The following is a 25,789-nucleotide window of genomic DNA, read 5'->3' as shown; positions in this document are numbered from 1 at the left end:
AGTTGACACGTTTTGACTTTAGCACTATTCACACACCTTCCTTTGACCGTGTTTTGTGCTTTATACGTAATGAAAAATATAATCATCATGTGGGATCTTGTTAGATTCGTCACGTTATATCCTTTCAAAATATCAACTTTTCATAATTTTTGCTTATCGATAATTAAAGATATTAATGATTGAATAAGTGCATTGGCAAACGTGACTAAAAAAACGCGTCAACTAAAAAGAAACGGAGGAAGTACTATATCTAGTCTTTTCAAGATTTGAAGCATGAATTGTGTCTTTTACCATGTGTAGTAAGCCAAAGTGAACTAAATGATCAAGTGAACAATTAGGATTGTCAAATGAATCATGTTAACTTTAGGAAAGTCCTCTAAATTAGGATTGTCAAGTGAACAATTAGGATTGTCAAATGAATCATGTTAACGCTGACAATAAGCCGAGAATTAAGAAGGTCCTCTAAATTCGTGGTTGAAAACTCCTGCTCAAGAGTCACAACCCTAGAATGTTTATTGTCCTGAAATAGGTCACGCAACCTATTCCATATTTCCATTGCTGTTGCATCTGGTTCGATAACGGTGTTGATAAGGTCAGTTGAGATAGTACCATAGAGCCACGATAAAACTGCGGCATCAAGGGTCTGCCATAGTTCCTTTTCTTCCTCGGTAGACGGAACTTTCTCCTTGCCTTCAGCATGGGGAATGATATGGTGAAGGACCCGATGAGATTTTGCGTGAAGCTTGAACAACTCCGCCCACGTAGAGTATTGCATATTTGCCATTTCTAGAGTAATGGGAATGTTTGCCTTGATGTTAGGGACAACAAGGAGAGCAGGGTGATATTGAGACTTAGATTCACCAATGGTGAAAAACAGAGAAGAGAAGAGATTAGATGGAAAAGATGGAAAGAAAACGTGAGCAATTAAAAAAAATAGCCGAGGAAAGCAGCGGAAGATGAAGGAAATCGTGCCGTAGGCAACTGATACCGTGAAAGAGTTTGTGGAATATTTTCCTCAAGGGATTTCATTCACTGACTTCTCAATATATACAAGATAGCCGCATATTGCTAGCCATAATACAAGGCACATATTTAGGAACTAATTACAATCATATCAATCTAAATATATGCTTAGCTAAATTACAGTTGCAGAATATATATACATATATATCTTAACAACATTGACACTAAGGATCTGTTCACATTTACTTAATTTTAGTTCAGTTCAGCTCTAATCAGTTGAGTTCAGCTCTAATCAGTTTAGTTCAGTTCAGTTCAGCTCCTAATTTCCCTTTCTCATAAAATATTCATTTCAGCTCAATTCAATTCAGTTCAGTTCAGCTCCAATCAGTTCAGTTCAGCTCAGTTCAGTAAATGTGAACAAGCCCTAAAAGAGATGCGCATTCCCAAAAAATATTAGTCAGCTTCACATCTTGCGTTGTCTCATTTAAATTTTAAAATAAACGAATTAAAACATATTAAAATATTAGTGGGTTAATGTTTATCCCATTTTAATTAATGAGAGGGCAAAGCCTCATAGGTGTGACAATTTCATGTTGGAATTTTTAATCAAACTTACATAGTGAGCTTGGCCCATATTGAAAAAATAATAATGTATGAGAAAGCTAAGAAATGTTTGTGGAATACACATTTTAAACACATGAACACTATTACCACAACTCAATGTTACATAGTGGGTTAGTAGGTGATTTGTGACATGTTTTGATCTTTACAATCTTGTTAACAACCACCCATCAGCCTTCTACAAAAAGGTCACTAGTCATCTTTCTTTAATCATGTGTTGTCATTATCCTCTTGCATCTAAACTAATGAGATTTCATATGCAATTTAGAAAACTCTTCCTCCTTAATCAACAAGAAAACCTTGTCCAACCTAATGAGAGAAATCCCCACCATCTACACATGCAATTCCCTAAAGAAGAAGATAATAGTTTTGGCTTAAGCATTTCCTTAACTTATTGCCATCTCTACACAATAGTACACATACATGAACAAATTCACAATAATTAAAACTTATCAAAACTTAGGGCCTGTTCTCTTATGTTGAAATTCAGTTCAGTTCAGTTCAGTTCAGTTCAGCTGAGTTCAGCTGAGTTCAGTTCAGTTCAGCTCCTAATTTTCTTCTCTTATAAAATATTCATTTCAGTTCAGTTCAGCCGAGTTCAGTTCAGTTCAGTTCAGCTGAGTTCAGTTCAGTTCAGTTCAGCTGAGTTCAATCAATGAGAACAGGCCCTTATCACGAGAATTAAATAATCTTTAACCACTATTTATCACTTCATAACAATCACTCTATCATTACTTTTCTCCATAGCTAGTCCCCAATTGAGTTATATTCATACATTAATATAGATTTTTCGATTATTAATCAGAGAAAGTGCATTTAAAGAAAAACTCACGAAATTTTCAAGAATATAGTTAAAATCTGGTGTGTTGTGACAATCTGCAACCATCGATTTGAAAACGACTCGTAATCACCGACATGAAAGCGAGACTAGAGGTGAAATTATCTCATTTACAAAGGCAAGCATATTGATTTGGATAGCACATGAGATAAGATACTAAATTGAGTACATTCATTCATCCATCCACTAGTTGAGTAAAATAGAATTGAAGTGACAGTAGCAATGAGTACTGTAATTAACAATTTAACATAGGAAGACGAGTTGATTGTTTTGTTAACAGTGACAAAAATCTCCCAAAAACATCCTATGAAAAACCAAACCCTTGTTTCACGCCGTTAACTCCGTTGCCTTTCTCTCTCTTCTTTCTCTCTCCTCCATCACTCTGTAATTAACGCGTGGGACCCACATCCCATAATAATCAGATCTGCTTTCATCTTAAAAAATCAATCTTTGCTTTCAAAAATAAATAAAAATTCAATCTTTCATTCTTCAGTTGAACGCCACTATAATTGTACTACACTCCCTTTTCTCACTTCAGCTCTCCTACTCTTTCTACTTATAGCTGTAGTAGGCAGAAAAGATAGTTTGGGGATAATTTGTTCAAGAAAAAATTTATTAAAAAAAAAACAAGTTTAGGGTTTTTTTTTTTTAATTTGTTTGATTTGATTTCTTTTTGATTGATTTTATTGATTTAATTTCCCCCAATTTTTCTGGGTTTGCCACGATTTTCGATTTCATCGCAATTCTGTGTCGATCTCTGTTTTTTGAGTAGCAGCAGAGGAAGAAGAAGTCGCCAATTGGAATTGTTATTTTGATTGAGTCCGCTGTTTTTCTCTATTCCCCACTTAATTGATGCTTTTGGTAAGTTTTTTTATTTCAATTTATAATATTTATTGCATAGTTCTATTCAATTGTTGTGTTTTTAATTTCTTAAAAAGAGGTTTGTGAATTGGGTTGTTAATTTGCTGCATTGTTAATTTCTTTTAAATGGGTAATTTGTTAATTGGATATTGCAAGATGGGGTTTTTGATTTGTAGTTTAGATTTGGTTTGATTTGATCTCGATCTGGTGGGGTTCAGCTTTGATTTGTCTATTTGTTCATTAAATATTGTTAATTTGGTTATAAATAGAAATTAGATGCATAATTGGCAATAATTGAGTTTACTGATTGTTTTTGTTGCTTTCTTTATCCGATGAGAAAATCCAACTTGTTTTAGTATTCATTTTGTAAAAGTTTTGGGGTTTTATTAACATAGATGATGTGTTTGTTTACCGTCAGCTAATTAGATTAACATTTAGTGAATCGAAAATCAAAATTGATCCAGGATCAGCATTGGGTGTGTGGGAGGTGTTGGTTATCCTATGAATATTAGTTCTTTATGCTGTTTTTCAATATTTGATTGACCGAAGTTGAAATTAATGGGGACAATTGCAGGCGGAAAATGGCGAACAAAACGTCTGGTGACAGTAGGACAAGGAGTTCTATATCTATATTTATCATAGTTGGTTTATGTGGTTTCTTTTATCTATTGGGGGCATGGCAGAGAAGTGGGTTTGGGAAGGGAGATAGCATTGCTATGGAGATTACTAAAAGTGGGGCGGATTGTGCGGTGCTATCAAACTTGAATTTCGAGACTCATCATGGTGGAGAGGTTAAGACTGGGGATTCTACTATTGATACGAAAGTGTTTGAGCCATGCAAGGCTAAATACACCGATTACACTCCATGCCAAGATCAAAAGCGTGCGATGATGTTCCCAAGAGATAATATGGTTTATAGAGAAAGGCATTGTCCCCCCGAGGAAGAGAAATTGCATTGTCTAGTACCAGCACCAAAGGGATATGTAACTCCATTTCCATGGCCTAAGAGCCGTGATTATGTACCATTCGCGAATGCTCCTTACAAAGCTTTGACAGTGGAGAAGGCTATTCAAAACTGGATCCAATACGAAGGAAATGTCTTCAGGTTCCCAGGCGGCGGGACACAATTTCCTCAAGGAGCAGATAAATATATTGATCAGCTAGCTTCTGTAATTCCAATGAAGAATGGGACAGTCAGGACAGCTCTAGACACTGGATGTGGGGTATGTTTGAATTTCTCATCTTTCATTAGATCTCCATTGTCAATTTGTCATCATATAGTTCTTGTTTGACGAGGTAGGAAAAATTAATTTTTCTGCAAGTGTTGTATTTTCCTGCTGACTTTTGTGATTGTACTAGGTTGCAAGTTGGGGAGCATACCTTTGGAGCAGAAATGTTATTGCAATGTCATTTGCACCTAGAGATTCTCACGAGGCTCAAGTTCAGTTTGCACTTGAAAGGGGAGTACCTGCTGTTATAGGCGTTCTTGGAACAATAAAAATGCCGTATCCATCAAATGCTTTTGATATGGCACATTGTTCTCGTTGCTTAATTCCATGGGGTGGAAATGGTGAGATTTTGGGGGCTGTGCTGTCATTTTGATTGATGAATGATCATTTGGTTTTGTAGCTTTGTGCTCCTTGAAATGTAACTTGTGGTCTCGTCTCCTTGTAATTGGAGCGGTTGTGTAAATATATGAGCCATGCTTGAGGATCTCAATAGATTTTTTTCAATTATAACTGCCCTGTACTTGCATTAGCTAATATGCCACATTTTTGTTCTTTCCTTTTGCAGCTGGAATGTATATGATGGAAGTTGATCGTGTTCTTAGACCAGGTGGCTACTGGGTGCTTTCAGGCCCCCCTATCAACTATAAGAATAACTACAAAGCATGGCAACGTCCAAAGGAGGATTTGCAGAAAGAACAAGATAACATTGAAAAAGTGGCTAAACTTCTTTGTTGGGAAAAGAGACACGAGAAGGGTGAAATAGCTGTCTGGCAAAAGAGTCTTGATGCTGATAAATGTCGCAGTAAACTAGAAGAGTCCCAGGCTACCGTTTGTAAATCCAATCCCGATGAAGTTTGGTATGCTTCTGTCTTGATAAATTTTACTTCTTAACTTCCTTTTCTCTATCGTACTTCTTATTTGTAGTTTTCAGGCCTTTCAGTTTTAATAATTGAAACTAATATCTGGTTTGGATGCTGCATGGTGTTTTCAAACTCAAATAAGGGTGCTGTATGGAGGTGCCTAGGAATTTGAGTGTACTCTATATTAACATTATTGTCATGAAATTTTGAACTCTTTTTGTGGCATGGTAATTGATGAGTGGCTTTCAGAGTTAAAGGTTCAAGGCCTGTCTAAGAAATACCTTTGTTATTTTGAATTACGAGGAGCACTAGTGTACTACTAAGAAATGGACTTCTCGTGCCACATCAATTGTCACGTCATGTACTATGTGATGCAGCTTAGTATTGATACACAAAGAGGACTTGCTGTTTAAAAAGATGTTAGGAACGGCAACGCCTTATAAATGTGATGCTATATTAGGAGTATGAGTGTCATTATTTGTTTCTCTTGCCAAATAAGATTTGAATTTGATGTGGGTTATGCTATCTTTGTTCTGATCTGCTTTGCTGCTCTATCAGTGAAGAGAACCTCTGGGGTACTAAAGAAACTGCTGCTGTTGGAAATTCCTTCACATCCATCACAAAATTAGCACCCAGCCTTTTTATAATCTCTTGTAGGAAATATCCTTCTTATCTTGACTATTTTCTTGATGGAAATAAAGAGACTTCTATCTACCATGTGCAGTCTATATTCCATCTCTAGCAACATAATAGTATATGACATGTGCATACGTCAGTGAGGTCCTTGGTTTCTGATTCTCACCCAAGCGATACCAGTTTTGGTGAAGTGTCTTGGAAAGTAGAAATAAATGTGAATGTCCTTGTGCACTTTTGAAATCCAGGTTTATAGTTGTATGAGTTGCTTTATCCTCAAGTCAAAAGTTTTGTTTATGGTGTTCTAATACTGGATTGTCAAGACCAACAGTATGAAAGCCGAGCTACTTTAAATTTGTTGATTGAATTCTAATTATAAAACCTCTGATGGGGAAAATAATTAGTGTGATTAAATCATGTGGACAAGAATCTCTATTTGTATCCTCTCTTTCCTATCTCATTAATTCCTTGATGATAAAAAATGTCAGTGAACTTTGTATATGTGTGACTTTCAAATTACATACTGGTCCTTTGATAATTCATGAGTGTCAAATAATAATGGTAAATGAATATGATTAAATACAATAATATGTCTAAGGAATCATTGAACCTCTTAGCGACAATGATGATTTTTGAGTCTTGTATATAAGTTATTAATGGCTGTAGCTTTTAACACTACATACTAATACTATTTGCAGGCTTTGAGTATGCATAAATGATGAATTATGGCGATTAGAAATGTTTTAGATAAATATTATGTGTAACTAAGCATTCATTAAACTTAAACCTTTTAGCAGCAAGGTTGGTTGTGACTTGTGAGTTTTGTCTAACAAGTTGTCCATGTCTTAACGTGCTGTGAGTCTCTCTTAATCTCTTTTATTGGCTTGGTTTCTTAGCTTGCTCCTTTGTCTTGTTTTCAGGTACAAGAAAATGGAGACTTGTATTACTCCAATTCCTAATGATGGTTCTGGCGATAGGCTGAAGCCATTCCCTGAGAGGCTGTATGCTGTACCTCCCAGGATAGCTAGTGGATCTGTCCCTGGAATATCAGTTGATGATTACTTGAAGGACAATAGTCTGTGGAAGAAGCATGTAAAGGCGTATAAAAGAATCAATAGCCTACTTGATACTGGAAGATACCGCAACATAATGGATATGAATGCTGGGTTAGGAGGTTTTGCTGCTGCAATCCATTCTTCCAAATTGTGGGTTATGAATGTCATGCCGACTATAGCTGAAAAGAATACCTTGGGTGTTGTATATGAACGAGGACTAGTTGGCATCTATCACGACTGGTTAGTGATGATTTCCAGCTTTTGAACATGCAAAGTTTCTTTCTGGACATTGCTTGCAGTGAATATGTCAGTAGTTTTCTATGTATATTCTAGGTTTCCATTGACATGAAACCCCTTTATGTTGCAGGTGTGAGGGTTTCTCTACATACCCAAGAACATATGACTTGATTCATGCTAATGGCGTCTTCAGTCTATACAAAAACAAGTAAGTCAAAACGTTGCCATTGAATTTGAAGCTATCATTTCTTTGTTTTCAAATACTACTTATGTTACTACTGTATCAAAATTTTTTGGATATCTTCGTTGTATTCCATATCAAACATGTGGAGTCACATCGCTTGGCATGAGCCACAATGATTGAGAATTGTACTAGGATGGGTGACCTCCTGGGAAGTCCCCATGTTGGTTCATGTAGCCGACCCCATTAATGGGATTAAGGCGTTCAAGGCGAAGAAGAAGAAGAAGAAGAGATGAATTATTTTAGTCAGGAAAATGTACTTTTTTCTCCAACCCATGCAGTTAGTAGTATAAATTATATAAACACAATTGCTGTTTCGTTAGTGGTGTGACCACTTCTTACTTTGTCTGGTGGTGTATCAGCTGTTTGTTATTATTATCCAATTTAGCTTATAACTCGAAGCACAGTGGAGTTACAAACTAACTTAAGCTGTCTGAAAGAGACTGAAAGATTAAAATTGTTGTCTTCACCCCCTGCCTTAATTACCAAGGCGTTGTGGTCTATACTTACTGGAAAGTCATTGTCTTCTTTGTCCTTACTCCTTATAATTCTGAAGATTTTCATCCGATGAATGCAGGTGCAACTTGGAAGACATACTTCTTGAGATGGACCGCATATTGCGTCCCGAAGGAGCAGTAATAATTCGGGATGAAGTGGACGTGTTGGTAAAGGTGAAAAAGATAGTAGCTGGGATGAGGTGGGACACGAGATTGGTGGATCACGAGGATGGTCCATTGGTTCCTGAGAAGATACTGGTTGCAGTTAAGCAGTACTGGACCGTTGATGGAGGTAATAGTACATCCACCCAATGATTATGCCAAAACAAAACTAGTGAGTACCCATGCAATTCCCTCGGCATCTCATAATTCAAATCAGTAACGAGCGTTCTGAATTGAATATCACCCTTAAGCTACTGGGTGTGTGCACTTCTTTTCATTGATTTGCTTCAGCAAATGTATTTTTTCAACACCCTGCTAGATGAGTCGATGCCCTCGTGTATTTGTCTGCTTCGATTTATGGCTACCCTTCTTAGTAATTAGTTTCTAAGCAATAGCTAATTATAGTACTGTTTTGTTAGGAGAAAGAAAGAGATTAATTAGTTTTGATTTTTATATGTGTTACATGTACTCTATACTCTTCAATTTTTATTTAATCTGTACTCGCAACTTATTTACTGTATTGTCAAAAAAAAAAAAAAAAAAAAAAAAAAAATCTGTCTAAATTATTACTCATATTGCAAATTTCTGTTTAACGATATTACATCCTTTACAATTTTCATTAGTTCTCCCCATTATCATTGTAAATTAAAAACACAAGGACAAAATAAAATGGAAAAACAAAAAGGAAAGATAATTGGTTTGCAGTTGAGGCTGTTGTACTTTGGATGGAGCAGTCCATTTGAGATATGCTGAACCTCAATGAGGCCTTACAGAATGTACTGTCTTACTTCCTTGACATAACCTATAAAGTTTTGAAAGTTTTCCCCCTAAAATTAGTAAAATGTTGTTCCAATATCACAAAAAGCTTATAGGTTATGTGACTTGTGTCAATTAGGATCCTCATTCCTCTCCAATTCTTAAATCTCTATTTCCCATCATCTAGTAAGTACACCTAAGGTAGCAAATTATAGACCTAGCAAAACTAATTCATACCTAATTGTCCGATCTAAAATACCTGAATTAAAACTCAAACTTTACTAGAAATCACTTGTTACATTTTAACCCAAATTGACCCGATAATTATGTTTTTAGTAATGTTAAATTTCTTAAGATAAACACACTGCCAATAGAATTGAAAATGACCTGATTTGAACTTGAATTCGAACTAAACAAGTCTTAAGTTAGTTTGAACTACCTGATTGTCACCTCAAATACGTAGTATTATTTTTACAATTTTGATGTTTGCTTCTAATACATGTTTGTTATACTCTTCATCATCCCTACTGTGCACATTGATTGTCATATAGGAGAGTACTCCATAAACGATTTCAACAATGTACTTGCCTAGCCAACACTTGAAACAACATCTACATTGAGGCAAGAATGGGTGCTATTTAAATGATGGACCAGGGTGTATAGTGCTTACTGCGCACTCAAAGAACACAAGTACATAGGTGAAAAAAACATAAACATTATGATAAAAGATCATGAAGTATATTATTATATTTGTAGCTATAATAAAATACAAAGTAGTAAATAAAAGTATATTCAACGTGTTTTTTTAATTTATTTATCACAACAATTTGTTCTTTTACATATGGACATGTCGGTATGCAATGTGTTCCTTGCACGTACAATGAGTATTGCGCACTCTTGTTTATATAGTACTATTTGAGGGTGAGGGTTTGTTAGAGCCAGGGTTAACAACAAAATGCAACTCCTACCAATGAGAACCACAAAATCAATTTTGGGACCTGAGAAAGCCAACAAAGCCTTAAAAACTCTCCATACTCAATCAATCAATCATTCATTCATATCTCTACACTATTCTTTTCCCCTTATTTCTCAATTTTACCCTAAAAAATGTAACATTATGCATTTAATGCCATATTTTTCCCTCTCCATTTCACAAGCAAAAGTGGGGGAAGCCGGCCCTCCTTATCTTTAAATTTATTCTACCAATTATGTTAGTCCGTACTAATAGTTTTGTTCCTTTATTAGTGACACAATTACCCAATTATATTTTTAACCATATATTATATGGTTTTCTCCACTTATGGTCAAAAAATATATACGCTAGTTGTGTGTTTCTTTTGGAGAGAATAGCGAGAATAGCAACAAGATTGCCCGCATTCTACTGTCATTTCTGTTGGCACATAATGACATAAATACATTATCATGTGGAGTTTCTTAATATAGTCATATAGTTACAAATTTGTTTCAACTATCCACTAATGTGGGATGTTTTCTTTACCATTCATATTATGACAAGTGTCGTTACTATGGATATACTTCAATACTTCCTGTTAGTCAAAGAATTCAAGTAAATAACTAATACCAATTATCAATGTCGAATAATATGGTCTTACACTACATCAGAATTAACAATGATCTCTTACTAAATGCGAATTTTATACACTCGAGTGTACTTAAAAGCTTTACAAATGAGCTTAGCAAGATACGCTTTTAGGTGTATGAATTCAATTCTAGCTTCAAATCAACACCAACATTACAAATGAGAACTTACTTCAATTCTAACTTATTGGTATGTAGGGTTTACAAAAGTAATGAAGTAAAAGCACTAATAATGTGGTTCATGGAATGTTTGTTAGGATTGGATAGTATTTAAATTAGAGGAGTTAACTTTGAATTTTGATGATGTTTGTTTCACTAAGAAACAAATAGCAGAATTCTTTGGACAATACAAGAACCTGCAATTTCTTCTAAGAATAATGACCTTTAGCCCAGACCCACGTATCACGGGCAAGCATTATAGTATGAATTATATTTTAAAAACAAGAATAATGATTTCAAAAATAGGAGAAAGAAGGAAATTGCATGGCTAGAATTTCATTAATCCATTTGTTTATCAGATTTCTCAATTATTATTTGAATTTGGATTGATTTGAGATGATAGCACGAGGTAACAATATAGAAAGAAACAATAGACCATCATAAAAGAACTCTTCATTATATTAGCGGTGTTTTTAAAGTTTCTTGACATTACCACAAGTTCTTATACTTGCAAAGTTGCAATGTTATATAGATTCATTACCTTCAATTATTATTGAATACCAAATAGGCAAATAATAACATCGATCGATAATATAATAATTTTGACTAGCATATGATAGTATACCGACTAATTACACCTATTGCTCTTTATTATATGTCTCTCTTATATATACAACCAGTAATATAATTTTTGTTCTGCACTATCCAATATTTTTAAAAAAAAAAAAAAATTAAAATGCACGTAAACAAGTATAGAGAAGTAACGAGCATAATTTGTTTCAAAAAAAAAAAAAAAAAGTAACGAGCATAAAAGTATAGAACAAGCTTTATATATGTTGGTCATGGAAGCTAAAGTGTAATAATTCAGGGACCATATTATATAATATATATGTAATCGAATTAAACAGGTTCCTTTTGTTCTATTACTTGTGCATGTCATAAGATCATGTCAATGATAATAACATCAAATATTAATAAAAATTGATCAAGTGTAATTTTTATTCTCATGATAAGGTGTTGTCATTTTCATGCATGGTAAAAAAGAGCAACATATCGCAATCAAACTATTAAAAGCGCAAGGCCAACGTCAAAGCTTTCAATAACTTAAATGTTTCTTGAATTTTTGTAAACACATCCAACTGTCATGATGCAAATCACAACAATTCTACTTTACTCTCTCATTCCCTAGCTCTATGTGAATAATGTAACACCACATGTTACAAGGTTTTTTTTTTTTTTTTTTTTGGCATGTACCTTCAATTTTCACTTATTTTGGTGTTTCAAAGATGGCCGAATTTTCTTGATGTGTATTTTGAAGCGTGGCAAAACTTACCTTCAGCTGAAGGAAAAATGTTCGAAGTGAATTATTACAATTAAAAGTGATTAATGTTTCTAAAATAAGAATCTCGTGTATATATAACCGTGATCAATGAGCTTGAATCATAAAACTCAACATTCGAATGTGACTCATCAATTAAATTCAATGCAATCCAAATGAATCATTTACTAGAGGATAATGCTTATGAAATTAGACGTCTTATACTCAATTGCCCCGCAACCTATGTTACTTCAGGTACCCATGTCCAACATGGGTATGTGTCCAAGCGTCCGACTCGGTATTTTGTGAAAAAAATCCATGATTTTGAACTAAAAGTGAAGTGTGCAAGTGTCATACCCATGTCCAAGTGTCGAGGGTCCGACACTGGTATGTGAGGTGGAATGAAGAGTCCGAGTGACATAGCCCGCAACAAAACCAGCTTACCTGAAAAACTTGGATGAAATTGACTATACGTAATTACGTTTTGTTTGTGTCTAACTGTCATGTGTCTTATCTCCATGCACAAATTGTTGAAGCCAATTCATTGAATTTTCAAAGTAACCATCTAATTCAGGCTCTTATTGATACAATCATACAACTAATCAAAACTTGTCTAAACTTATCTTATGTGAATTTAATTTGACTAAAAGAAATACGGAGTACTTTTTTGAGTTTAAACTCGTTTATAAAACACTCATTTTGTTTAAAATTCTCTTAAAAACTTAATATTGTATAAACTTATTAGAACTTCGTACGTATGAAATAAGTCAGATTAAGTTGAACAAAACGAGGCCTTGACATTATATCGGTGATATTTTGCTCCTTTCTAGTACCTTTTACTCTCTAGACATTTTCAAGGTATAGTCATTTTCGGCCTTCTTGTAGCCATTAGCCTGCTTCAATTTGATACGAGTATGTTTTATATTCCTTTATAAAATTAACTCTCTTCTTTGTAGAGTCATTATCTCCTAACATAAAGTTCTCTTCTTTACCACAATCTACTACACCCTGATCTTGCTGATACTCCATTTATGGCTTCACTATCACCCACTAGCACCCGCCTGAGCCTACCGCCTTCTTGGTCCTCGGAAAGCAACAATAGTAGCCTTCGTGAAGCCTCCTTTTCTTCCTATCTCAATTCTTCCGAGGAAACGTACATCCGTAGCCTCATTGAGTCTAGCCAAAATCAACTACTTTCAAACCCTCCGCAGCAGCAGCAGCAGCAGCATCTGCATAACTCGAGGCAGAAGAAGGTCGAGGATGGAGAAATCGACGTATTCAGTGCTGATAAGTACTTCAGCAGTGGGATAATAGATCAGGAGCGTAGTAACTCAACAAGGTCTAAAAGTGCAAGATTCCAACTGTCAGAACATAATCATGAAGAGCCTCCTGAAGCACCTGAACAGATTGTCAGAGTTAACTCGAGTAAGCTGAAATCAGAGTTTCGAACTCCTAGCAGTCAGTCAGAACTCAGCTCGAATAGCCAGAGCGCGTTATTGAGGCGTCTGCATAGGACTCCGTCTAGGACTAATAATGAAGGTTATGGCAAAGCAAATCAGGGCAAGACTATGTCTTTACTGTCCTGCTCTTGCTGTGTTAATAGGAAGTCTGTCGATATTGATCGAGAGTTTACTAACCACGGTAGCAGAGGCGGTAGCACTGATGGCAGACCTCCTGCAGGATACAGTAAAGGAACTTACACGAGGTCGATTAAGACAAGCTTTGACACGGCTGAAATCACAAGGATGAACAAGCTTCACCCGAATAATACCATAGAACCCTTTGTCTTCCCGGTCTCAGATTCTGCCAGTCTTACAGCAGTTAACAAGGTCTGGCTAATGGGGTTAATTGACCCTACTTAATCTTCATATTTTTTTAACAATACTAGTTCTCAATATATATATTTATAAATTTTGTTTGGCCTCCAATAATTTTCTTTTTTGTTGGAATTAACCCTGCAGTTGATAAATGTCAAGGAAGAGGAGGCAAGAAAGTCACTAGAAGTGTTCGGGTTTAGTGATTTGGATGATGGGAGCAAGAGATTTAGCCTACAAAAGAGGCTCAACATGCTATCATGGGATGCTATACCAAGAACTGATGAGATCAGCACCTCAGGGGCACCTAGTGAGACATACAAGGACACAGAGAGCGATGCTAGTTCCGACTTATTTGAGATTGAGTGCCTGTCATGTACTTCTAACCCGGTAATTCAGAGGCCTCGACTAGTACCCTCAGATGGCAGCAACACCCCAACAACTGCATATGCACCTAGTGAGGCTAGCATCGAGTGGAGTGTTGTAACTGCTAGTGCTGCAGATTTCTCTATTGCTTCTGATTCAGAGGACCAAAGATCAAGGGCACTACCCTCAGTAACGCGCCACAAGTCATCAGCCTCAAAATCTAGTCCATTTGCTAAACGGGGCATGAGCAAGGAGGTTCAAAAGCCGGGTTCTAGCCTTCTTTTAGGGTGTAAGAGTCAGAAAGCAGTGAATGTGGCACGAGAAGTTCATCGAAAAAGTCCTGCTAGAGGAATTTCTGAGAGTCAGAGGAAGCACAGGCTCTCGGATTCATTCACTCCATTTACAAGGTTCCAAGTAGAGGCTAAGCTGCCTGGATTTAGTCATAGACAAAGAAAAAGCTTAAGTCCTGAACTTTTGTACATTCAATAGCTTTCGATTTTTGTAAAATTTATCTGTTACTGTCCTCTATGTTTATGTACTACCTGCATTATATTTGCCCTGATGATAATTAACATCTTAGGAACCTCGGACATTATTCAATCTTCTTCCTAACCTTTCGATTAATTCAAGCACTCTCCTTTTTCCGATATTGTACTAATTTTGTCAATCACTATACTATTGTAACAAGCTAAGCCTCTTACATGATACATGTGCTCGATTAGAAAATAATCACATGTAAGATGAACTTATGAATATGGTTTAAGGTAAAAATAAACAAGGTACAAACGAACGTACAATCTATTGTACATCAAACTTAAATTTATAGAATTTTTTGTCAGGAGAATATTTTTGAACTCAAACATGGTGCATTTGTTATGTAATGTGTGCAGAGTATCATCCATTTTTTGCGGGTATAGAGAGAGCTACATACATAAACGTGATTCGATATCAAGTTTTCGGCCAAGACGGCTAACTAATTAAGGTAGTTGACAACCACAATAATTAAATAAAAGTTTTTCCAAGGGAGATGTGTGCAAGTCAATTTTTATCGATTTTTTTTTTAAAAAAAAAAGTACATGCAAAGAAAAAAGATAACACAACTTAATGAGTGAGACAAAATAAAAGAGAGTAGGTTAGCATGAAGACGTTAATTAGTTGTATTCTCAATCCTGAACTATAATGGCTAAATATAATAACTTTGCATCCACCATCTATTAATACATATAAAGCTTGGATTGATTTGATTGCTAATGTCAATTTTGTAACCACCTAATATAATTATTTTGTAGCAGTCAGCGGTTTCCAGCTTTCCACTCATCTATGGACTTAGGAATGTTACGACGCTTCTTTTAAAAAGTAGTCATCCCGTCTTCTTTACAAAGTTTAGTCGGTCCAAATCACATACGAAGTAAAAGTTAACTTCGTAATGGGCCTAAAGATATGATGTGTATAGATAATATCGCACAAGAAAAAATAATGAAAAAAAAGGCTACATCAAGTATGTATGACAAGTTTTAATAAAATAATTCGTATTAGATATTTGTACATTTTCCTTCTTCGTCTTGATAAATATGTTTACATCACTATATTGTTATAAATACCCTTATAAAGAATTATGTACTCATAGTCATAGTGACCCAAGGGGGTCGGGGTGATAGATATCGTGAAGTATATATATTCGGTGAAGAGAATAGAGCCTAGTGAAACAAAATCAATCGAAGATACAGTTAACCTGTAGCTCTCGCGTACTAGTGACGCTCATCACTTCAATCTGCCTTGGCTTGAACTAGTGATTCATAGACGGATGGTTAGCTTCAATATCCGCTTATCTGCGTACAAAAATGCATGAAACTGAGCACTGTACTAACTACCAAAAAAGTGAACAAAAATAGTAATGAAAAACATTATGAAAGACAAATTAGTATGAACCAAATATTCATGCTACAAATTTGTAGGAATTTCACAATTTAATTTTTATCATATTCTCCCAAGTCCCCACCAATTAAAATTGCTCAATTTAAATGCCCAAATAAAATAATACCAACAAATATTATTAAATTGGTATTACAATCATGAGGAAGCCCATCATTTTACGTGGAAAGAAAATGAACCATATAACAATTTTAAAAAGTAAAGGCCGTGCAAAAACGTCGGCATCCGTTTAATAAATATAATAACAAGGACTAAAGCTTAAAGAAAAGAGAATATTTGTCAATGTACTCTAAGTTCTGATTGTTAGAGCATTAACTAAGATTAGGATGGTCAGCTTCGATGATACTTGTATACATGGTTGAGTAGTTGAGTGTGGCTATCGGCCTACCTCGCTTAATATGTGAAGATAATTGATTATTATTAGTGTATACAGGTGGCTTCGGACAATTTCAAATTTGGCTCGACCAGACTAGATAAGACCAAGTCCCAAGTCAGAAAATTAGGGCATATGCATAACCTTAATAATAAAATGGGCGAGATGCATGATTGTGACTTTGAGTGGATCCAAACTATTGAATGATCACTGACCAAGCTAAAGTTCGTACTTATAATCACTTCATCAAAATTTAGTTGAATGGTCATGAACAATGAATGACTTGTACTGATACCAGTACTCATATCATGTATATCATTCATTTTTAATATTGCAACATATAAAATGTACTATATTTTAAGACGAAAGAGAAAATAAGAGAGAAAGAGAGATACAAAGATAATCACTACGTTTCAAATAAAAAAGAACAAAAAATATATTGATACGAGTATACGACTTTAGCACACATAAACTAGGTCAATGATGAAATAAACCAACTCTCTCTAATAACCAAATTATATAACCAACACTTTTGAGTTTTGATAAACATCTAAACTTGCAAATTGCATCATGATAATTTTTGGGAAAGCCAAAAGATCAAAAATTAGTGGAGAAAAATGAAGTATATAACATTCCTCGCCCAAAATTCTTCTCACATGCGAAGTATAAAGAGAGATCTAACAATGTAGAACTATTCTAATGTCTTTGAAAACATAATGTCATGCGTTCAAGGTGGAGGAACGGAGAAATGAACCGATGCTAAATCATCATATAACGTACGTTTACGAGGCCATATCTCAAAGCAAAAGGGGGTACGGGAATGGTGTCAATTCAACCATGCTATGCAACTGTAGTATTTGGGCGAGTCTGTACAAAGGTCATAACACAATTTATAAGATAGTATCGGACAAAAATATGTTGATCAAAGAGTAACAAAGCAAACAGCTGATCTGTGCTTCAGAGATTACATTCCTTCCTTAAAAAATGACACCCTCTATAGTAACCAGTGACAATGAAAATTAGAATTTTGACACGTAATAATCCTTATCTAAAGACATTTGAGCTAATAAAATTAATACACCATCCAACCAAGGAAATGCCTGAATCAGAAAGGCAGTATAAACCAGAGGCTATTCCGAAAAAGATAATGCTGAAATTCCCAACTCTACACCATTAAATTCTGCTCAAGCGTCAAAAAACTTCATATAGACACAAATTAATAAGATTACAAAAACCGGCATGTACATAGAAACACATTCCAAAGGTAACTTAAATATGACAGTAGACGAATAGTGGTACATGTAGCACATACAGTGGGTTATATCAATCATCCTTGCACTCCTTTGTAGGTCTCGCCTCAAATCCACCACCTTCTCTATGCTCTAGAGAGTAAGGCATGTGAGTCCCAAGGATTTTGTCCCACATAACAAAGAAAGGCTGCGAGAAGTTGTACTTGCTTCCATAAAGCTGATGATGCACATCATGATATGCGGAATTGTTACTGAACAAGATATGGAACAGGTTACCCGGTAGCCAAAGACCGCAGTGATCGTCCACTGTTTTGATGGTTGCGAAGGAAAAGAAGAAAATGGAGGTCCTTGGTGACATCCCAGATACGAGAAATGACAAGGCCCCACCAATAGTATCAAGAATAAGCCCCTCTAAAGGATGGTTGTAAAGAGCCCCATAAGCATAAGGGACAACAAGCCGGTGATGCTGGGAATGGATATGGCGGTACAAGAATTTGTTATGATGCATGTATCTGTGCATGAAATACTGCCAGGTATCCAAGACCATCATGGCAGTTACAAATTGGCATACAAGAACAAATATAGAAGTTTTTTGATTTTTTGCAGCCTCTACAGCACTTCCTGTTACCTACATATGAGCATTTCAAGTCAGCAATCAAGAGATTCAAAAATTGGGTAAATACTCATGATAGGAGCTCAGCAAAACATAATTCGAAGGTTTGTAGGGGGCTCACTAAGTTATTCATTTACCATATAAAAAGACAGAATACACACATGCTACTAACACTTACTGAGGAACTGTCACAACAAAAGACCCACAGAGATGACTTATTTCTGAAGTGTAAAGCATCAAATAGTTGTAGAAAATAGACTTTTGGAACCTAGCGAATGGAAATACATTATGACAGGAAAACATGGGTTGCCTCTCAAGAAACTTTTGGAACCTAGCAAATGGAAGCAACATACTATAAAAGTGTGTTTGGTTTGATGTAGATGTTTTCATGGAAAACGATTTTCCTTTCCCTCATTTTCCTTCGTTTGGTTTTTGAAGGGGTGGAAAACAATTTTCCTAATAGTAGAAAACTACATTTTCAATAGTGGAAAATATTTTCCTTTACAAAATATGGGAGGCCACATTTTCCTACCTCTTCCTTACCTCCTTTATACTTTTCTATCATCCATCCTCACCTTTCCACTCCTATTTTCAAATTCTTTATGACTTTTCTGGTAAGGAAACAAACAAAAGGAAAATTAATTTGCAAATGTAGTTTACCTTGAAAACATGTTCTCTATGAAAATTCATTTTCCATTGAAAATGTTTAACGTCAAACCAAACGGAGCCTAAGTGTAAAACATGGGTTGCCACTCAACAATAAATTCAATCAGCAGCCCAATAGAGAAATTAAAAGGCAGTAAAAAAAAAAGTCTATGTACACATAAGCAACTGCTTAACAATCAGAATCCTTGCTGAAAGGCCACAAGCAATTAGCCACCATGTAATCAAAATTGACACTTATTGCGTAACATCTGCAATGCAGACAAATGAACCAAGACCAACAAAATAAACAAAAAGACCTTTAATGCAGTCCTTAAAATTGCGTCTTTCTGACACTACCTCTTTGAAGACCTATGAGCATCAGCTGCTCATGCAAAGACAGCTGATTAACACATAAGGCCAATTTAGGCTACAATGCCAAGGCAACTTGGGCCCACAAACAAAAGCAAGGTTCTAAATAAACAAAGAATCAGCTTCATTTAGTTGACGACAATTAATTCTCAAGCAGCCCTATCCCAATTCACTTGATGAATTAACTAATCCCAAAAGTAAATGTAGGATTACCTTCTAGCCTCAATAGCCTTAGACACCTCTCATGGTATGGAGCCTGGTTATCAGGTGACAACAGCCTTAGGTCTCTCTCTCTCTCTCTCTTTCTCAGGAAAAGGTGTAATAATGTAGATCAATTAGATTAATCAACACCTCTTCAACAACTTAGCACAATGTAAGTCAATGATGGTCAATTTTGGTTACCAGGTTTGGGACTGGTGGTCAATCAAAGGTGCAGATCAAAGAGGTTGATGTCCTTGATGAAGAGATTGAACATCATGGTAGTGATTCTTGTTGGCAGCGGTGTATTGGAAGGGAACCGAAGGGGCATATACAATTAGGTCGGAGGCAGAGGCGGAGAGAGAGAGGGGGGGGGGGGGGGGAGGTCACGTGGCAGAGCTGTTATGGTGGTTTGGTGACCAGGGCTGTATTGCTGGTGATTGTGTTTATGGTGATCAAGCCATGGTGTTCAGCCTCTTAATTTATTTAATTCCACAGTGAGGCCATGAGGGATTGGAAAAAACCCACAAATCCCATGGGGTCTGGAACCTTATAGTTTGCGGGTATAGAGGGTTTGCCCCTCACATTGATTTGGAGGATTCCATATCTGTTAAAATACCTGAAACTTGTGAACCAAAAACATGCTTATAGGATTTTCTATGTATTTCTCATCCAGAGTTATTCATTGAAATAGATTTAGTAAATAATTACTTTTAAAATAAAAGATTTTTCATTTCCAAATATAAGATATGTAAAAAGAAAACCCAGTGTTACCAGATCTAAAAAACTCAACACACACCCCAAAAATTATAAATTGGTGGAACCATGGAAGAATTACATATACTGTATAGAATAAGTAGAGACTATACCCTATAGACTTTTGAAACATCATAAGAACAAGATCCAATCTCTCAAGTACAGGGCCAACATAAAGAATTACATATATGAAAAGACTAATCAATTGAATTTACTGCACATGATCAGACTACAACTACTTTGATCAGACTGCACAAGAAGGTCAAATTAGAGGTGTGAGGTGTGGGGCAGATACAACATTCACTAGCACAAGATTCTAGGTTTCAAATAAGGTTATTTATCATCTTATAAGATTATTTCTACAAGAAACAAATAACTTCTATTACATTGACAGATTTGAGTTTCTTCTCCTTCAATCAAAAAGTGCGAAACAGAAGTAATATATTTTGGCCACATGTGTATTTAATGCACTGAGGTACTGAGGTGTGTGCCTCAGCCCATGCTGTGCAACAGTAAGAAGCTCAGCATAATATATTGAGGTAATATTTTTGGCCTGATGGACATCATGATGCAGCTATGGTATCTCAGTGTTAGACTCAGACACTCGAGAAGGGGGAAAAAAAATCATAATCATTCATTCAAGATGGAGTCTCAAGAGAGTGAGTGACTGAACCAACAATCACATATTGAAATTAAATGGATGTCACAAGTATCATGGGAGACGATAACATTTCAACATGCTCACATACAAGAGACCTATGGTTTGGCAATTCTTACTCGTACACCATAATAGTTAAGCCACATGTTAAGACACCAACAAAGCCTAGTGTTTTTTTTCCTAATCCATGGTGCGATTTAATACACCAAATGGGTACGCAGAACACAACTCACTATCTAATTATGTTGAATTAGTCCAAAAAATTTAATTATACCAGTACATGTAATATCCAATACCCCGTGTTCCCAATACATAATTTGTGGGGGGGTTGGGGGGGGGGGGGGGGGGGGTTAGGTAACACTACTAAAGCCACATAATCATGTACAAAGAGCTATATAATATTAACAAAACAGCTGAGAATAAGCTATACGCCAAATTTAATAATGGCATAAATTGATTCTATTCCATAGAGGCAGAGAACAATACAACAAAATATGACCATTTATATCTACCATGTACAGTTAATACTCCAATCAAAAACAACTACGAGTAGTCAGACACTATGCCAGATTGCCAGCACCATCGGGTGCTGCCTTTATTAAGAGGCAAAGAACAAGGCCTCAAATTCAAGGTGTAAGGTGAGGGTGAGGCAAGTGTGCACCCATCACAAACTCAAGACACTAGATTTTGCAGCAAGGTTATAGAACGTTTTTTTCATTTATACTAAAACATACAAGTAGATATTAATACTATGCCTTCCGTCTCTAAAAAGCCAAAATTATTGCCCATTATTAACGAGTCTGGTGAAAGTCATTGTTGAGTGAAGATTGAATAAAAAAGCTTTTGTTTATACTTCCACCGTTCCATATTTCTACTTGCAACATAGCACTTTGGCACACATTTTAAGGAAAAGAATTGATGGTGTAAACAAGCATACTAATCAAAGTAATTGAAACACAAGCAACTAAAGCAAGATGGATATTATATGCTATCTATATTAAAGTTATTATGATTAATTTTATCATTTAAACCCTCAAATATCTTCCCTAAAATGTATGTCAAAGTGCTACGGTGCAAGTAATATGTTAAAGAGGAAGTATTAGTTTTATTAATGCGAGCGGAAGTGAGGAAATTATTAAATAAAAAATAAATAAATAAATAAAAGAGGAAACAATGGGATTTATGTTACTCTATAACACCTTGAGTGGACCCAGCGTCCCAACCCACAAAAAGAAAAGGGCATTCCTTTTGGAACTGACTATAGTGGAAACATGACAAATTCTTTTCGGGATGAAGGGAGTATCTTATTACATTATTATCCAATTTGTCACAAGCTAAACATGGAACAGAGCAAAACTAAAGTGATGGGTTTTGGTCACATGAGTTGTTTGGGTAGATTAAGGTGCCCACCTCTTCCCATGTGATGTTGACATACTTAATTAAAGCAAGGGCATTGCAGTCGATTATGGTATGTGTCTCATTGTTAATCTCATTCACTTCATAGAAATTGCATTGGTTCAAGATATGTCAAGTGTCAATATTCATGTTAGAGTACTCAGGAAAAGAAAAGCCCAGACAATAAACAATCCCATAAACTCCAAGACAAGAATACTACTCCTGTTTTTTTTTTTTCTTTTCCTACTTGTTTCACTATGACTCTGTTTCACATATCCTACTTGACCATATTATTTTTATTAATAGATACAACAAAAATTCATTACACAAAGATGTTATTGGCTTTGTCTGACAAGAGGTAACAAACTACTCTTTATTCATTAATCAGTACTCATACACTACAAAAGAGGCTATTCTGTATTCAAGACATCATTAAAGAATCTGATAGAGGAAACAAACTATTCTGTATTCTACATACATAAAAGCTGTATAAGCTTTGTCACAAGGACCTATATATAGCATCGTACAATGTAACATGATTCTACTATTACTCGAAATGGTAAGCTACAATACAAACAACGTCAACTTATCTTCTAGAATCCTTTTTTTTTTAAAAAAAAAAAAAAAAAAAAAAAAAAAAAAAAAAAAAAAAAAAAAAAAAAAAAAAAAAAAACTTATCTTCTTGAATGAGGAAAACCATTTTCTTCTCAAATCCAACTACAAAATGAACAATGGATATTACAAACAAGCCTAATAGTAAAGGGGGCAACTTTCGGCAGGTAAGAGCTACCAAAATTGGAAATTTCACATAAAGTTAATCCCTCTTACCAAAAACAATGTCAATTAATTGCTGTGGTTGCACATTCTTCCCCTCAAGCAATATAGAACTACTTCCAATTTCATGTGCATTACTAATAAGCTAGCAGACTAACAGTAACAATCTACAACTTCCCCTGATATCCTAAATTAATATCTTCTCTACTCACCAAAAGCTATTGTTCCTGTTTCATTGGAAGTTGGGGAAGCATAATCTATTCATTATCTCTTCATATATCAGTTTTAAACCAGATCCTTGAGCTATCACTTTCCCATAAAAGAGGGAACAACATTTTGTACTTGAACTTCCCAAGGAATCCTCTTCACAAGGCTTTTACCCAAATATCACATCTCCTAAAAACCCGAATATCATACCTCCTAAAAAATGTCCTCAGTACAAAGCTTATTCTAAATCATCACTTCTCTTGGAAAAAGAATACTTTTCTCATATCAATAAGCCATGTGAAAGTTCTAAAATTCCAGCTCAACTAAACGATAAATAATATCAAACACTCCTCTAAAGACAATATTTGCCACTCACATTCCAATTAAACATCAACAACTCAACGAAGATAGCACAAAAAGATCCTTCAATTTTCAGTCAAGACAAACTATAGCCACCTTTGACCACATTTTAAACACACTTCACAGTGTACACTTATAGTCTAACTAAAATTTTTGTCAATTGCAATACACTTAGACAATAAAAAACAAAAATTTCACAAATTACTCAGATACAATAGAAAGCATTGTCATCATCATGCATTTATCCAAGACAAAAAAATCCCCATTCAAATTAAACTTGATTCATCATTATAAGCTCAAACCAACTCCAAATTAACCATTTAAATTCAAAATTAGCAGTTAATACAAGAAAAATAGCACTACAATCAATATTAATTTACCAAAAAACTAATCAAACCCCACAAATCAATCCACTACACTGGAAAAACACGAAACCCAGATCAAAATTAAGGGGAAAACAAAGATCAAAACAACTAACCGCAAAAAGTATGATAGCAACAACAGCTTGAACAGTCTGTTGAAGAAGAACACCCTTAACAACAGTAGATTTCGAGACCAAATTCTTCTCATCTTCATCCTTTCTCGAATGCAAACGATAATTATCAAATGAACCAAACATCAAATAAATCCCAGAGTATACCCAATACACAACAATCGGCGCAAACGTCCCCAATATCTCATCGGAAACCTCAAATTCAGCACCCATCATCTTCATCCTTTTCTCAAAAATGAAGAAGAAATATAAAAAAATCTTCAAAAATCTGGGAAAAATCGCATACCCAGAAAATAATTAATGTTGATTAATGCAAAAAATTAATGGGTGATTATGATCTGACCCAGATAATACGACGGTTGCAGGAGACAGGTCTTGGAATTATGAAGCTGGATCAAATGATTTGACTGGAAAAAAAGGGGAATTATAATTTGGGGAATTTGATTCCTAAGAGAGTAGGAGAGAGAAAGTCAGCCACGATAAAAGGTGAAAGAGATGAGTAGCTGGTAGTTAGGGTTTTATAATTTAATTGGGGAAAAATCAAATAGGGGAAGAGTCAATGAACATATAAAATACCTAACCAGATCGAACTATCGATATTATGTGGACGGTATATGCATATTTCGTATGTTAGTACATTGTGTGTCAATTATTTTATAAGGTACGGAGTAATTAAAAATCAAAAAGTGAAGAGTCAATGAAAATATAGACTATAATAATATTGGATCAGAACTAGGGGTGAGCAAAAATTTAGGGTACCCTGATGTAGAACCGGAACCTGTTCGGAACCGCAGGTTCCAAACCCGGAACCTGTTGAACAGGTTCCGGTTCCGGGTAATAAAATTAGGAACCTGTTGCAACAGGTTCCGGTTCCGGGTAATAAAATTTTGGACCTAGAACCTGTAGGGTACCCTGTTAGTACATGTTCCCTATAGGATACATGCAACCGAAACCTATATGGTATTGAATATTCTAGACAAGTAGTGTTGGTTTGTTATATTTGAAGCAGTTTACTAAAGTTGTAAGCTTTTATTGTGAACATCCATTTTTAAAAATATAGAATTGTCACAATTATCAAGTAACTATTAAGCTTACTTTGAAAAACAGGGTACCCTATTTAGGAACCGGAACCTGCAGGTTCCGGTTCCGGTTCCCAATTCTTAGGAACCTGTTGCAACAGGTTCCGGTTCCGGTTCCTATTTTTAGGAACCTGTTGCAACAGGTTCCGGTTCCGGGTACCGATATTTTTACAGGGTACCCTGCTACGCTCACCCCTAATCAGAACTGTCGATATTATGTTGACGGTATATACATATAGAGTATGTCGGTAGGTAATACGTCGATAATTAGAAGAGAGATATTGAAAAAGTATTTGTTTCTAGAAACTGTAGTTTTCTGTGGTTGGTATTGGGCTATTGGTATTATTATTTATGATAAGAAATAGTGGTAAATTAATCTGGAAGTTAAACAAATTGAATAAAATTCAAAGATGTAAGGCGGAGAATATATGGGCCTTGAATAATTTGATTATGTTGTCGTTATTGACTGGGTTAGTTT

At 35.4% G+C, this 25,789-nt stretch overlaps 3 protein-coding genes across 4 annotated transcripts; 2 read left to right on the top strand and 1 right to left on the bottom strand.

Moving 5' to 3' along the window:
- Positions 1-2,750: 2,750 nt before the first annotated feature.
- Positions 2,751-8,708, top strand: LOC145600087 (putative methyltransferase PMT2). Its single transcript, XM_081655937.1, has 7 exons — positions 2,751-3,283; positions 3,858-4,506; positions 4,643-4,853; positions 5,078-5,369; positions 6,926-7,300; positions 7,428-7,505; positions 8,116-8,708. The coding sequence occupies exons 2-7, from the start codon at positions 3,865-3,867 to the stop codon at positions 8,348-8,350; spliced, it is 1,833 nt and encodes a 610-aa protein (XP_081512063.1). The 5' UTR covers positions 2,751-3,283; positions 3,858-3,864; the 3' UTR covers positions 8,351-8,708.
- Positions 8,709-12,882: 4,174 nt separating this feature from the next.
- On the top strand, positions 12,883-14,870 carry LOC145602241 (protein PHYTOCHROME KINASE SUBSTRATE 1-like). The gene is made up of 2 exons (XM_081658415.1): positions 12,883-13,858; positions 13,991-14,870. The coding sequence occupies exons 1-2, from the start codon at positions 13,061-13,063 to the stop codon at positions 14,696-14,698; spliced, it is 1,506 nt and encodes a 501-aa protein (XP_081514541.1). The 5' UTR covers positions 12,883-13,060; the 3' UTR covers positions 14,699-14,870.
- Positions 14,871-17,384: 2,514 nt separating this feature from the next.
- On the bottom strand, positions 17,385-24,845 carry LOC145601621 (sphinganine C4-monooxygenase 1-like). Of its 2 annotated transcripts, XM_081657674.1 has the most exons (3): positions 24,576-24,845; positions 24,218-24,455; positions 17,385-18,392 (listed from the first exon to the last, which is right to left on the bottom strand). In XM_081657674.1, the coding sequence occupies exons 2-3, from the start codon at positions 24,452-24,454 to the stop codon at positions 17,838-17,840; spliced, it is 792 nt and encodes a 263-aa protein (XP_081513800.1). In that variant the 5' UTR covers position 24,455; positions 24,576-24,845; the 3' UTR covers positions 17,385-17,837. The 2 variants fall into 2 exon arrangements, with proteins under 2 accessions (XP_081513800.1, XP_081513799.1); XM_081657673.1 differs by having other exon boundaries at positions 24,218-24,844.
- Positions 24,846-25,789: the final 944 nt, after the last annotated feature.

This window comes from Chenopodium album, chromosome 21, assembly GCF_948465745.1.
Source record: "Chenopodium album chromosome 21, dcCheAlbu1.1, whole genome shotgun sequence".
Taxonomy (NCBI): Eukaryota; Viridiplantae; Streptophyta; class Magnoliopsida; order Caryophyllales; family Amaranthaceae; genus Chenopodium; species Chenopodium album.
This window is presented reverse-complemented; position numbering and strand designations above follow the sequence as displayed.

What these genes read in the sequence shown, in the direction of transcription:
- LOC145600087 (XM_081655937.1), top strand. Translation starts at nt 3,865, where the DNA reads ATGGCGAACAAAACGTCTGGTGACAGTAGGACAAGGAGTTCTATATCT. An exon ending in AATTCCATGGGGTGGAAATG is followed by an intron (nt 4,854 to 5,077) that starts GTGAGATTTTGG and finishes TTCCTTTTGCAG; the next exon opens with CTGGAATGTATATGATGGAA. An exon ending in TTCAGTCTATACAAAAACAA is followed by an intron (nt 7,506 to 8,115) that starts GTAAGTCAAAAC and finishes CGATGAATGCAG; the next exon opens with GTGCAACTTGGAAGACATAC.
- LOC145602241 (XM_081658415.1), top strand. Translation starts at nt 13,061, where the DNA reads ATGGCTTCACTATCACCCACTAGCACCCGCCTGAGCCTACCGCCTTCT. An exon ending in GTCTTACAGCAGTTAACAAG is followed by an intron (nt 13,859 to 13,990) that starts GTCTGGCTAATG and finishes TTAACCCTGCAG; the next exon opens with TTGATAAATGTCAAGGAAGA.
- LOC145601621 (XM_081657674.1), bottom strand. Translation starts at nt 24,454, where the DNA reads ATGAAGATGATGGGTGCTGAATTTGAGGTTTCCGATGAGATATTGGGG. An exon ending in TTGCTATCATACTTTTTGCG is followed by an intron (nt 18,393 to 24,217) that starts GTTAGTTGTTTT and finishes GCTCATATGTAG; the next exon opens with GTAACAGGAAGTGCTGTAGA.